Source organism: Lycorma delicatula, chromosome 11 (genome assembly GCF_047948215.1).
Source record: "Lycorma delicatula isolate Av1 chromosome 11, ASM4794821v1, whole genome shotgun sequence".
Taxonomy (NCBI): domain Eukaryota; kingdom Metazoa; phylum Arthropoda; class Insecta; order Hemiptera; family Fulgoridae; genus Lycorma; species Lycorma delicatula.
The window spans coordinates 40533271-40548107 of record NC_134465.1 but is presented as its reverse complement, the minus strand read 5'-3'; the positions used below and the strand labels follow the sequence as shown (position 1 = coordinate 40548107).

Sequence of the window (14837 nt, the reverse complement as noted above, 5' to 3'; positions counted from 1 at the left end):
CCGACAAAAAATTTGACCAAATTCAACGCCATCTGGCGTTCCAGTAAGTAAATGAAATAAAGTGCCAATCCAACACTGTAATACCGATGGTCAAATCACTATTCAATTGAGTATAGTGCTTCTGCTGTTTCGAATCCTCCTAAATTTATTGTTACTCTTCTGTCACTTCTAAGCAATACTAAAACTTTTCCAGTTTTTGAGGTTAGGTGCCTGTTTATTGTTTTACTTCTAACGCTATTTTCAGTTTTTACTCTGTTTTTTTTCTAAAATGCCTCGGAAGTGCAAATCTAACCTGTCCAGGGATTCATCACGGGCCCGGGTGGCAAAAGTTGCTCGAACTCAAAAATCTTCCACTCACGCAGAACTAAGACGACGACGACAACAACAAGCGAGGCGACAATGTGCTTTGAGGGCTGGTGAAACAACTTCTCAGAAACAAGAAAGATTAGATGAGCAAGCTGAACGCCAAGCTGTTGCTGTTTTGGTTGTGAAGTTGCTGTTTTGGTTACTGGTGACCCATGCTCTCCACGAGACATAGTGTTACGGGCACATGATAATACGCTGAAACGTGTAGCCGATACTTGTAAATTTTATGATGCTTTACAGTACCCGTTAATTTTCAGTAAAGGTGAGCCAGGATATCATTTCAATATTCCAGTCATTAATCCAACAACAAGACAGCCAGTTCCCAATAAAAACGTTTCCTGTATGAACTTTTATGCGTATCACATGATGCTTCGAGAGCACGAATTCAATATCCTTTCGCGGTCAAGACAACTCTTTCATCAATTCTTGGTAGATATGTATATTAAAGTAGAGAGTGAACACTTTCATTACATTTCTATAAACCAGACGAAATTACGAGCTGAAAATTACATTCATCTACAAGATGCGATTAGCGCAGATGGTAATATTAGACCTAACAACATAGGCAAGATAGTTACCCGTGAGCGAAGCCACGGGTAAAAGCTAGTACTCATACACCAAACAACTTGATCCACCAAGTACAGAATAAAATTAAATTAGGTAGGATGACACTTACCTTTTATCATTATACATACACAAGAGTACTTTCATGATTTTCTTGCATCTTTGTTGATCCAATCTTTTATTGTTCACATAAAATTACATATTATAAATACACAACATTAACAAAATAAAATCTTGATAAATACAATAAAACAAAATTTGCTACAACTTCGAATATAAACTTTAAAATCAAATGAAATGGAATTAAAATTATAAGATTTTTAAATTTAAAGTTTAAGATTTAAATTCAAAATTAGTAGTTAAAATTAAAGTTAAAAATTCCATATATAAAAATATTAATTAAAAAGTTAAAATGATTATTATGTTAAAAAAGAATGAATATGTGTATATGTGGTTTGGCTAGACAATATCATACTACTGTGTAGGATTTTAAATAGATTAAACTAAAAATTAATTGATAAAATGCTGGTATCTATTGCAGCCTTTATAATTGTCATCCTCATACTCTGTTTACTGGTTGATCAAGCTGAATCCATTTTTATATTTATATACCTAAAATCTCTCTAAAATGTCTAAACCCCATTATTATTATTCATATTACATTTTTTAATTTCTAATATTTCCAAATTAGTGTAAATATCAGATATTGAATGTTTATTATCAATAAGATGGTCAGAAACATTAGAAAAACCAATTTTCCATTTTTATATTATCTGAAATGTTGAGAAAATCTGGTTTTGAAAGATCTACTGGTCTTTCCTAAATAAATATGGCCACAGTCGTTACCTTTTATATGTGAATAAGTATATCTAATGTTTTTTAAATGTTTTATTGTGTGACTGTTTGTCTGGTATGCAGGTTTAAACTTATTTTTATCATAAACCTTTGTGATATTTTCAACCATTCTATCATTATATACATATTTTAAATATACATTGTCAATTTTTGTGTTTCATTTATTAGTATTAGACATGCATTATTGTTAATTTTTAATATTTGTTTTTTATATGTATTATCAATTAAAAATTTACTACAACCATTATACATAACAATTTGTTTTACAATATCTATTTCTTTGTTAATTTATTTTTATTTTCATTATATTGTGTGTAATTAATTGCGCTATTAACTATGTTTGTATATGTATTAATTTTGAGTGACCGTGGATGATTTGAATACCTATGTACACTGTAAAATAACTTAAGAGAGATATAACAAGCAAAAGTAAAAAAAAATGTTGAACTTGTGTATGCAGTTCTGCAGCAGATTTCTTGAATCCCTTTTACTGATCGTATTAGAAAATCACTTGTACTTTTGGATTATAAATCATAAATTTCACTAATAAACTATGATTAAAATTTGCCAGATAAACAAGCTCAGCAAAGTTTCCGGCTAATTCAACATTCTCTAAGCCAAACCGAAATATGCTAAACAAAAATGATACCATAAAGTTAAAGCAGTAATATTTTTAAAAAAAAATGTTTAAAAAAAGCTCAACATGTAAAAGTGTGTACATATGTGCATGCACACTGTTAGTAATGTTTATGATCTAGTGTAACATGCACTTTTAAAGCCATGTTAAATCAGTTAGTTGCAGTTTATTAAATAAACTTTACCATTTCAAATTAAACACCAATTTCACCCAATTTATATATATATTTTTTTAATATTATTTGTTACGAGCATATTAAATAATTCACCAAGCAACATATCAGAAAGCAACAAGCAACAATGCAATTAAGTCTCATTGCTTTTTAGATCTGTCATTCTGCCATGCAAAAATAAATAAAAATAATGTAAATTCATTGAACAATCACAAAGTTTGATTCACAGAATCTGAAACAATAACTCAACCAACATATAAAGTTCCACTGAATTTTGAGCACTTTTAAAATAATCATATCATTTATTTTTATTTGTGTAACCCTTATAGCACTGTTGTGGAATACTGTGAGTGGAATTAGAAACCTGGCAGTTTTCAAACAGAAACAATAATTTAATTTAATTACTGAAAAGTTATTTTTCTATTATAATATGGTATATATGTAATTTCTAAATCGCATAAAAAAATAATCAAGACTGTCTGTGTCCTTTTCATCTTCCCTTCCTTTCCCTTATTCAATATTCCTTCTCGTTCGAACAAGCATTATGATAATTTGGTCTGCCGATTCTATTAAATAAAAACGGACATGTGAATGAATAAGATATAAATGATACTTAAAGGTTAAAAGATTACAATAGAATGAAAAATTAAAATAAAAAAATTAGAACAATTGATTATAAATTAATTAAAAATAGCTGATAAAGATTTCTATAAGATGATAGAAAATTAACCTTGAAATTAATTCTTAAGAATGCTTACTTTTTTTTAAATGAATAATTTAAATCAGTAATTGTAATTATAAATTACTGCCAGTAGACATTCAATTAATCTTGATTAAAACAAAGACGGAAATTTTGAAACCATTTATTAATTGATGACATTTATAAGACGCATGTTTATTCAAGAGTTTGCTCTGTGAATTAACATCAGAATGCTTCTATTTTTATGTATACATAATAAAATAGATTTTATTAATATGCATTATGCTATTATATAATTATCCAGGAATGTATGTGTAATAAAATAGATTTTATTAATATGCATTATGCTATTATATAATTATCCAGGAATGTATGTGTGTGTGTATGTATATGTATATATATATATATATATATATATATATATATATATATATATATATATATGCATATATATGCATATATAAAGAACTTATTAAAGAACTTGATCAACCTAAGTATAGAACAATAAATAAAGTAGGATGACATTTAAAGTAGAGACTACTTTACTTTACAGGCAGGGGGGGACATTTAAAGTAGAGACAACTTTAAATGTCCCCCCTGCCTGCGACCAGGTCTCAGTATTTAATAACCGTGCTTACCTCTAACCGGCAGTGCAAGGAACAAAAGCCATCTATGACATATCCAGCCCCTCACCACCGGCCAGGACTCTGTCTCTTTTTTTGGCCCTGTGCCTAATACTCCCATGGAGTCCCCGCCCCATCACAGGAACCTACACACCTCAGTCAGCATGCAGGTCCTCAAGAACGGGGCTGTCCACCCCAGCCCTACACTATCACGTTAGAAGCCCCTCGTCCTGGCATCTTTGTCTTTGGCCCTAACAAAAAGCATTCAAAATCCCGCCAAGTATCCTCCAAATAGAGGATCAACTTACAAAGTTGTTCTGGACAGATCCTGCTTAGACCTGCCGTAGCTCACTGATCAGCCCATTGCTGACACCTAAACATCGTGTGTTCCACGTTGTCAATTTCATTGCAATAAAATCAATTGAGTGTTTCCCTCTTCCGAACCTATGCAGGTACTGTTCAAATGCCCCATGACCAGTCATGAGCTGCGTTGTGTGGATCCAAATCGCCAAAACTTCTGTCCAGCCATTTATCCAAGTCTAGTATTATTCTCCTGGTCCAAGCTGCCACCTCAAATCCAGACCATGCTACCACCTTCCATTGGTTTCTAATCAAGGTACTTGCCTCTTCTTTTGATACTCCTGCTGTTCTACGACATCTTCCTCTGATTTACAAATCAAAATAATGAATGCCTTTAATGGGCAGTAAAATACAAAAAAAAGAACATTAATGTCCGTACGTTAACTCTTCTACTTTGCTCTGTTGTCTCTCCCTTTAATTCCTTGGCATTCTACAAATTTGGCGCTCAAACTCGCAGTTCTACTAGCCGGTTTCCTTCACCACTTTCTTCCATAAAATATTGCTGTCCATTAATTAATTTTTTTGCATTTTGCCTTGTCGCATATGTACATATGTTGATGACTTCGGGTTCATCTTCAACTTCGTCCAGTTTTTGAGTAATCTTTTTGACTATTTTTTCATCACTCCCGTACAACTTGAAATAATTACGTATTGTGCTCTGCACAGTGCGTACTAGTGTATACTACGCACAGTACGTACAGATTTATAAATCACGTATATAAAATTGTATTGTGGATCAGATACGTGGATGATATTTTGGTAGTATATGAACCAGTTATAAATAACGGAAATGAAATAATTTTAAATAAATTAAATTCGTGTCACAAAACTTTAAAATTTAAATATGAAATGGGATGTAACAGAAAAATAAATTATTTAGATGTAAATATTAAAATAAAGAAAAGCATAATAACTGGAATACATAAAAAAACCTACCTCAAATGAAATTATTATAAATAGGAATTCTAATCATCCTTGGTCCCGAAAGGTTAATATTTTACGAACATCATAAACAGAGCAATAAAAGCATAAACGATAAACGGAAATAATACAACGAAGTAAATAGTATAAATAATATAGCTATAAAAAAATGGTTATCGTATATCATTGATTGATAATATATATAATTCATATATATATAAAAAAATACAAATATTACTACATTATTACCCATAAATGACAAAAATGGTGAAGATGTTTATCTAAAATACTCTTATACAAATAAAATTACAGAAAACTTAGTTGATGCGTATAACGATAAAAAATATAAACCTGATAATCATATAATGAAATGAAAAAGTAAAATTAAATATTATTCTTCCGGTATTTATAAAATTAAATGCAACAATTGCGAAAAGATATATAATGATAAAACGAATACATCATTTAAAAACGAATTTATGAAAGAAAGTGAAAAAGAAATTTACAAAAATACAGAAAAAATAGGAGACTTAATTGGAAAAGAAGATTACACAACTTTATAGACATTTATTCATAATGAATAACCAAAGATTGGCAAAACTTAATTTCTAATTTCTTAACGTAATTTCTTTTCTTTTTTTTTTAATTTAACTTTAATTTCTACATAAACATAGACCAACTGATTTAAAGAAATGAAAACAGATCTAACTTAATTTCTAATTTAACTTAGCATTTAAAAACAGAAAGATGGATTTCTCAAATGTTGCTGACCATTTGATAAATAATAATCATAATATAACACGTTTGGAAGATAATTTAGAAATAGTCCGAAAAAGTAAATAGCATAGATGAAAATAGTAATAAAATATTTGAAATTTTAGAAAAATTGTATATATATATGTATATAGATAATAAACGTGAATTCATCCTTACAAATCTACAAACAGAATTTGATGGGGACATTCTAATTAAAATTATTTAAGTTGGTATGTATACAAAGAAAAGATATGATAAATTAATAGTTATGGTATATACTTTTTCATTCTTGACTGAACAAATATTGGTTCTAAATTTATTTTAAAGATTTTTAAAATTTGTTAAATTTATTTTAGTTTAAACGAACAATTTTTGCAAAATGTGAAAAGCTAATAGAGGTATTGTGTAAATTGTAAACAGTTAAAGAATTTATAAAAGATATCACTGAGGATGGGCTTAGGCCCGAAAGCGTTTTGATGAACTAAAAAAAATTAAAGGTAAGAGTTTCTATAATTCTGTGATTTGTCACAGAATTTTCCAAATATTATAATACACACACACACACACACACACACGGTGTGTGTGTGTGTGTGTGTGTGTTATTTCCTAAAATCTATCCTTACAAGACCCATATAACCTCTGTACTAATAATTCAAATACGCATGATTCAACGTGATCCACCAAAGTACATAAAATAAAATAAAATGACATTCCCCTTATTTTTTTCCTACAAAAGTATTTTCGATGGAACCTGCATCTTCAGTTTCAGATATTTTTTTGTAAAATACTGTGTAACCATCATTTTATTTTATTTTCTGTACTTGGGTGGTCATGCATCAAAACTCTTAACTAGAATTCTATACAGAAGAATTGAGAGGAGAGTGGAGGAAGTGTTAGGAGAAGACCAATTTGGTTTCAGGAAAAGTATAGGGACAAGGGAAGCAATTTTAGGCATCAGATTAATAGTAGAAGGAAGATTAAAGAAAAACAAGCCAACATACTTGGCGTTTATAGACCTAGAAAAGGCATTCGATAACGTAGACTGGAATAAAATGTTCAGCATTTAAAAAAAATTAGGGTTCAAATACAGAGATAGAGGAACAATTGCTAACATGTACAGGAACCAAACAGCAACAGTAACAATTGAAGAACATAAGAAAGAAGCCGTAATAAGAAAGGGAGTCCGACAAGGATGTTCCCTATCTCCGTTACTTTTTAATCTTTACATGGAACTAGCAGTTAATGATTTTAAAAACAATTTAGATTCGGAGTAACAGTACAAGGTGAAAAGATAAAGATGCTACGATTTGCTGATGATATAGTAATTCTAGCTGAGAGTAAAAAGGATTTAGAAGGAACAATGAACGGAATGGATGAAGTCCTACGCAACAACTATCGCATGAGAATATACAAGAACAAAACGAAAGTAATGAAATGTAATAGAAATAACGAAGATGGACCACTGAATGTGAAAATAGGAAGAGAAAAGATTTTGGAGGTAGAAGAATTTTGTTATTTGGGAAGTAGAATTACTAAAGATGGGCGAAGTAGGAGCGATATAAATTGCCGAATAGCACAGGCGAACGAGTCTTCACTCACAAATATGATTTGTTTATATCAAAAATTAATTTAAACGTCAGAATAAAACTTTTGAAAGTATATGTTTGGAGCGTAGCTTTATATGGAAGTGAAACTTGGACGATCGGAGTACCTGAGAAGAAAAGATTGGAAGCTTTTGAAATATTATGCTATAGGAGAATGTTAAAAATCAGATGGGTGGATAAAGAGACAAATGAAGAGGTATTGCGGCAAATAGATGAAGAAAGAAGCATTTGGAAAAATATAGTTAAAAGAAGAGACCGACTTATAGGCCACATACTAAGGCATTCTGGAAAAGTCGCTTTAATATTGGAAGGACAGGTAGAAGGGAAAAATTGTGTAGGCAGGCCACGTTTGGAATATGTAAAACAAATTGTTAGGGATGTAGGATGTAGAGGGTATACTGAAATGAAACGACTAGCACTAGATAGGGAATCTTGGAGAGCTGCATCAAACCAGTCAAATGACTGAAGACAAAAAAGAAAAAAAAAAACTTGGGTGGATCACCGTGAATCATATATATTATAAATTTATTATTTAGCATCCCAACAGTATATAATAATTATTACCAATAATAAATAAAATGAAAATATTACTTTCTGCTTATTCGTTGTAAAATTCACATTAGTGCAGCGCACAGCGCTTCATCGGTTTGTATTCAGAAAAAAAGGATCCTTAGTCAGTATGTTAAACGGTAATTTGAATACACACTATCTATGGGATGAATTTATAATTATACGAATCCGACTAATTGTTGAATCCATTCATCATATTCAAATTTTACTCGCTCATTTATAACACTAGTATCGTTGTTTTTTATAATACGTTTTTTTTAGAGACTGTATTTTTAAATTATTATTACTTTTTCTAATACTTTTATCTTCTGTAAATTTAAAAATCCATGTTTGTTGTACTTTATGCGATCTGCATAGTTTGATTTTTGTTTATTATACTCAAATGCTTTTAGGTGTTTCTTAAATCTTTTTTTAAAGGTTCTATTTGACATACCCACACAGAATTTATTACAATCCTTATTACCACCTGATTTATCGTAACTGTCTTTCTTGTCCGATTCATTATTAATTAATCTCTTAAGTTCTTGTTATTAGTTTTAGGAGCTATTTTATAAAAGTTGGCGAGATGTTTTTTAAAGAAATGAAATATATTATTATTATATGTGATGGGTAGAAAAATTTCTATTTTCATTAACTATATAAGAGAACATTTGTTTTTTCCAATTCTATATTCGTATATTAATTATTTGTTTTTATTACTAATGATGTGTTTATTGTTTTCTTTTTCAACTGCTATATGTTAAAATAAAATTGATTTTCTGTATACGCCTAATATTAACCTTCCTTTTTAATATCTACGTCAAGAAAATTTGTAATATTATTTTCAACTTCTTTAGTGGAAGTTAAATTTTTATGGAATCGTTTTTTATTTGTTTAAAAATTGTTATGCGTTCCTAATTTATTTCTTTATTAAATATTACAAAAATATCATCTACGCATCTAATCTAAGTTTTACGTAGCGCATATGTCTAAAATTAAATATAATAATTTCTTCCGTATTTTGAATTCGAAGATACGTTAAAACAAGTTTTGAAACGTTGACAAAAGAAGAAATTACTTTTTTGTAAAGAATGTTACATTAAATACGAGTAATAAATTTTAATAGAATATTTTAATATGGTCTAAATACGAAGTTCTATTAAGAAAAATGAAAAAACAGACAAACAAAAGAACAAGGCGTCTTCTGGCGGGGTTTATAAGAACACATTTACTTATTTTTATGCCTTGAATCACTTTACAAAGTTACGATGTTTTTTTTCAAGCTTCACTCTGCAGTAAGATCACTGTAACTCACTTTTAACATGAATCGGCAATAAATGTTGTAATCCGTTACAAAAACCTGAGGTTAGAATTTATTTTTACCTTAAGATATCTTCCCAGGAATTAACAAATTTCATCTAATTAATAAGTGAAATTACAATTAAATATCAAAGTCTCTCGTTTTTGTTTTTTACTGTTGGAAATTTAAAGCGTTATAATTTTTTTTTCGTTTAGATTGAATCACTAATCGGCTAAGAACCTGAACGCAGATTCAACTAATTTAAGATATATATTAAAATTAAAGCGATGTTAGTTTAGAAAAAAAAAACAAATTAGTGAACAAGCAAAATGCAAGGCATAATACAAAGCATCAAACAGAAACGTACATTTAAATGATCATCGTGAAACGATGATAGAAATAAATGTTACTTAAAAGCTGTATTTTTTCTAAGACAATTTGCAATCTTAACGATTCAGTAATAAGTTTTAGTCTGTTATTCAAAATGAGTTCACCAACCAAATCGTAAAGCAGTAGCTAGAAATAAATTTTTTTATTGTAAAACAAAATTATTTTCGTGAAAAAAGAATGCCGCGGTATAAATTACTTGTCGTAGTGGCCCAACTTTATTAGTTTCATGATATTTTTTTTTTAAAGATGCTTTTACAAAATATGAATGTCGCATCGGTCCGCAGGAATTAAATGTATTTAAATTAATTTTCTTCAAATCCTGTAGATTATGAAAGTCGTCGGAACCGTCCCTTATTATCGTATTAAAATTGTAATTTTAGTGCATACTTTAACTGTGTGCTCTTTAAAAGTAAAAGATAAATAATTAATTCCCATGTAATGTTGTTCTCTCTCTTCAATCGGTCGAGAGATTTCATGCAAATCTCAAAGTAACATACACCATTAATTTACATTCTACATCCTCTATTATCTTTTTATATCGTCTTTTATTTCTCTTTACAATTTCAACGTTTATTTATATTGTTAAATTAATTATATCTGAAATTAAATGATGCATTATCTCCTATATACAAAATTCAACCGCAAATTTTTCTATTGTCCCTTAAAACCTCTTTCTAACTTCAATCGATCAAATTTCTAATTAATTTTTTTTAGTCTTCATGTTAAACGTGGTGTGTTCCGTACATAACTAACATTTTTTTTTTAAGTAAAGTAAAACTTCTACTACTAAGTGAAAGAAAATACTTGAAAGTTTATTTAAAAAAAAAAAATGAATTCCTGAAAATGTCCATTATTATTCTTCATACACTGCCACATTTTTAAGACTCGTAAAGTTAAAACAACTAGTTTCTTATCTTCTGTTTTGATTCATTCATATTTCTAAGCTTTTACGGGCAAAATATTTACTCTTCAGATAGCCCCCACAGAAAGTAATCTAACGTGAACAGCCCGTAGAATACTTCCACATCGAACTGTGATAACACGTTTTAATATTTTCTTTAACACGACACTATAGCAACACCGATTCCATTCTGTTGAAACTGTACCGTACAATACCCAATTTTACGACAGAACTGTGGTTCTAAAAAAGTAAGAAGCATTTCAATAATGTAACACAGCTATAACTACAATGACGATGTTGTGATCTTCAAATAAATACGGGCCTACGATGGTGTAAAATCAAATACTACATCGAAACTACCGCTTTCTCGCTGTGTAACAGTCTTTCGTAAATTAAATTAGGATTCTCTTCAAACATTTTGCTGACGATTCAAAATTCATTTCATCTGTAACGACAATAATTTCTATTAAAATTTCCTAGTTACGCATTAATAGAGATTTGTTAATAAAAATTACAGAGTATTTAACTCCCGTTGTGACAATGCCATCTTTTGCAAATTAGGCAGCAGATCCTAATCGAGTAGTATTTCTGTGAAATAGTGTTTTTTCTCCCCCCACTGTTTTTTCATTATTAAAAACAAATCATTGAATCCTGTTTTTAGAATTATACTCAGCTGTATCATCAATCTTTTAATAAAATCCTCGGTTCTTGAAATCGTGATCCTTTAAATAACATATTCAGTTAATCCAAGTATAAAAAAATTCAAAGGCCGCCTGAAATCTCGAGATAAGGTATTCAGCAAATTAACTTAATCGCATGTTCATTTAATAACTTATATTAGATGCAAGAATTTTACAGCCATCCCGCACCATAAGTTTGAAAGCTTAAGCATGTACCTTACTATTAACAACAGATATTTTTTTTTTTGAGCAAAAATATACGGTCGGACACTTTTTGAACAAACCTCAAATATTTAAAAAAAAAAATGATATCTGTTCGGCAGAGATACATATTTACATAAAATAAAGTGCCGTTACAAAGTATGCTGCAGGATAAACTGCAAAAACGCGTTAAAGAATCTGTACAATTAGAAAATAGTAATCATTAAAAACTTTTAGTAGATCTAAAGGAAAAAAATTTTTTTCCTTTCTACTATCATTTAATAAGATGATAAAAATCTATTTCTAGCAACCGCTTTAAAATTCGAGAAGCGGTCCGACCGAATCAGTGCGGACTTTCATTTTAAAACGAAATATAAAAATAAAATTTCATCTTACTGAACTATCAATAATTATCTACAAAAAGTATACTTTTAATAAATCAACAAAGAATAATAAAAGAAATTAAATAGTACCAGTAAAGGTTGTAATTTACGGTGATGAATGGTAGCGGTAGAACAAGCAGTAGTGTTCATAAGCCTAGGAATGATGGAGAATGTAGACACAGTTCGGAATAATGTCATTCTTGATTTAATTATTGACAAGCAACACACTATTTGTCAAGCAATATATTCAATGTCAAATGTCAATAATTTATCAGTTACACTACACGTATGTCCACAGTCCACAGTCACTATCTAAACCACCTGAAAACAATAATAATCGATCCATTGTTTAATTAAGAAAAATACATCAATATAACAATAAAAATGAGATTGTAAAAAAAAGGATTAACTATTAAATCACTAAACTTTATTTAAAAAAATAATCTATCCGTAGAAACACAACAAACACGATCGGCAATTTGCAAAGAATTAGAAAAAAAGTAAATATCTCTCTCCATACAGTAAACAGTTTTATCTGAATCTGTGTCGAAATAAGAAATTTTCTTATAATTGAAATTGTTGAATCACATTTTTGAGTCATCAAGCCTACACAAAATGACATGTGGCAAACTGTTTTAGTAAGCATACCGATAAATTCCCTCCTACTGAGTTTTATCAGTGTATTGTTTCGCTATAAAAAGAGGTACGTTAATTTGTTACTTTACACTACGGTATGATAGTCGTAAAATATCTGAGGAACAAAAGTTACCGATCAGAGTTATAATGTCGTTCACCGAATAGTCAATCCCCTATATACAGATTATTATATAACCCCTGCAGCGGTGTCACGCGTAAGGCTAAATATTACCCGCATTTTCAGCGGTCTGAATCATCGATACGCAATAGTATACTTTGCGCACTGAAACGGGAAGAACAATTCACTTCTCGTTTACCATAGGATCTACATAACGTATTACTATTATCGATCAGAATAAAAGATTTATTTGTTCTATTTCCTAGAAAACCAGGAAAGGGATGTTTGTTATTTTTGAGAAAGCCTATCTTGTCTCGGAAGTGATTTACGACTCGCATCAGGTCACCTGCAATCATTAGGTTATGACGTTTTAACACAGGGAAGTTGAGCTAAATATCATCCTTTCCCTGCCTAAAAATAAGTCTTTTACAGGTGGGAAAACTTTGGTTTTGAGACTACAGAAATTAGTTGATATAAATACTATTCAAATATTGTTCAGTCGGTTTTGTAGCACTTTAAGAACACGAAACAAAAATAATTCAATGCGGGTGAAAATTTTATAAGGATACTACTGCCATCCAAAAGAATTCTACATGAGATTTCCCGATTCTTAATTACCAACCTTTCAAAACACGCATTACGTTAAAGTAAAACTTAAAAATATAAAAGTTAAAAATGTTCAATGAGCAGATAGGACAAGAACTTCTGCAATTGCACTTTAGAAAAAAACAACTTATTGCAGAAATATTAGTAGAGTCCTCAAACGTCAACCGGTAAGGCTTTTGTTATATTAGAAATATTTAGAAGAACTTTACCAAAGATTCTAAAGGAAATGAAACTTTACGTGTTATCGGCCAAGATTACTTCAGAAATACGGTTTTAAGTGAAAGGTGAAATTTTGTGAGGAATTTATTACTCATCGGGAAGCGGACTTCACTTTTCTACCTGAGTGACATGTTTCAAATCAAACGGCTTTGCAAACAGTCATAATTGTGTTTATCGGTCCGATGAAAATCCTTCTATAATTACGAAGTAGCTTAGCGCATTTCGAGTTCCTTTTTGTTACGGGATCACATAAAAAAGAGACCTTATTTCTTTGACAGATGAGGTTATGACGTGTTGCTATTCACAAACTGTGAAAAAAAATTATGTGTTTTGATATTAGCCATCCTTATATTTGGTAATAAGACGGAGCAACTTCCCTGTATGTTCTTCAAGTTAGAGATTGCCTCGGATCAAATTTTCCTCAACAGATAGGCTGCCGAAGAACATTCAAATGTTCATGCGATTTGATGACGCTATTTTTCCGTTATGGGAATTTTCAAAGACATAATATTTTCTACAAATCCAAACGATCTGAAACGAATCGAGCTGTCGATTGAAAACTAAGTTAATTTTAATAAATCAGGACAAAACTTTACAGAAAAATATGACTTAATTCAGCCGTTAAATGCCGACACAAATGCATAATGGCCCAACGAATGATACTTGGACACTTTTTTTGAAAAATATTAATCACGTAATTACAAAAATATTTTTGTTAAGTAGTTTTATTACTAATCAGGGAAACTGACTAACAACTCATTCGGTATACACAGAGCGGTTCACAAAGAATGTAACAAACTTTTAGGGCGTGTTCTACTGGTCAAAATGAAGAAGATTCACATAAATACAGGGCGTTTCATAATGTTCTTCGGAGTTTCGAAAATTCATTAACAAAAAACTATTTTACTCATAAGAATAAAATAAGTACTGTACGAAAGAGTACTTCAAATAGTTTTTTCCACATATACTAGGCAGTTAGTAAACCACTTGCTCTCTAGACGTCGACAGTAGAGAAAATGGCTGCCACGGGAAGCGAGAAGTCGTTTTGTGTGTTAGAATTTCACTTGTCAAAGTCAATAATTTCTGTGCAACGTGCGTTTCGGTTGAAATTTCATAAGGAATCACCAAGTGACAATTCAATTCGTGCACGGTATAAACAATTCAGTGAAACCGGTTGTTTGTGCAAGCGAAAATCAACCGGTCGTTTATCAACCTCAGAAGTCAATGTCGAACGTGTGCGTGCAAGTTTCATTCGCAGTCCGTCAAAATCGATTGCGGCTGCAGGCAGAGAATTAG

The 14837-nt window shown here is 30.3% G+C and overlaps 1 protein-coding gene across 2 annotated transcripts in view; it reads right to left on the bottom strand.

Moving 5' to 3' along the window:
- LOC142332000 (transmembrane protein 53-like) overlaps positions 1–14837 on the bottom strand; it is an 87064-nt gene that overhangs the window by 32280 nt on the left and 39947 nt on the right. The window contains exon 2 of one of the 2 annotated variants that reach the window (XM_075378054.1): positions 12053–12283. The exons of the other annotated variant lie outside the window; for it this stretch is intronic. Coding sequence (XP_075234169.1) covers positions 12053–12160 — 108 coding nt within the window. The 5' untranslated portion in view covers positions 12161–12283. The remainder of the gene's footprint in view (positions 1–12052; positions 12284–14837) is intronic. 2 annotated transcript variants of the gene reach the window in all.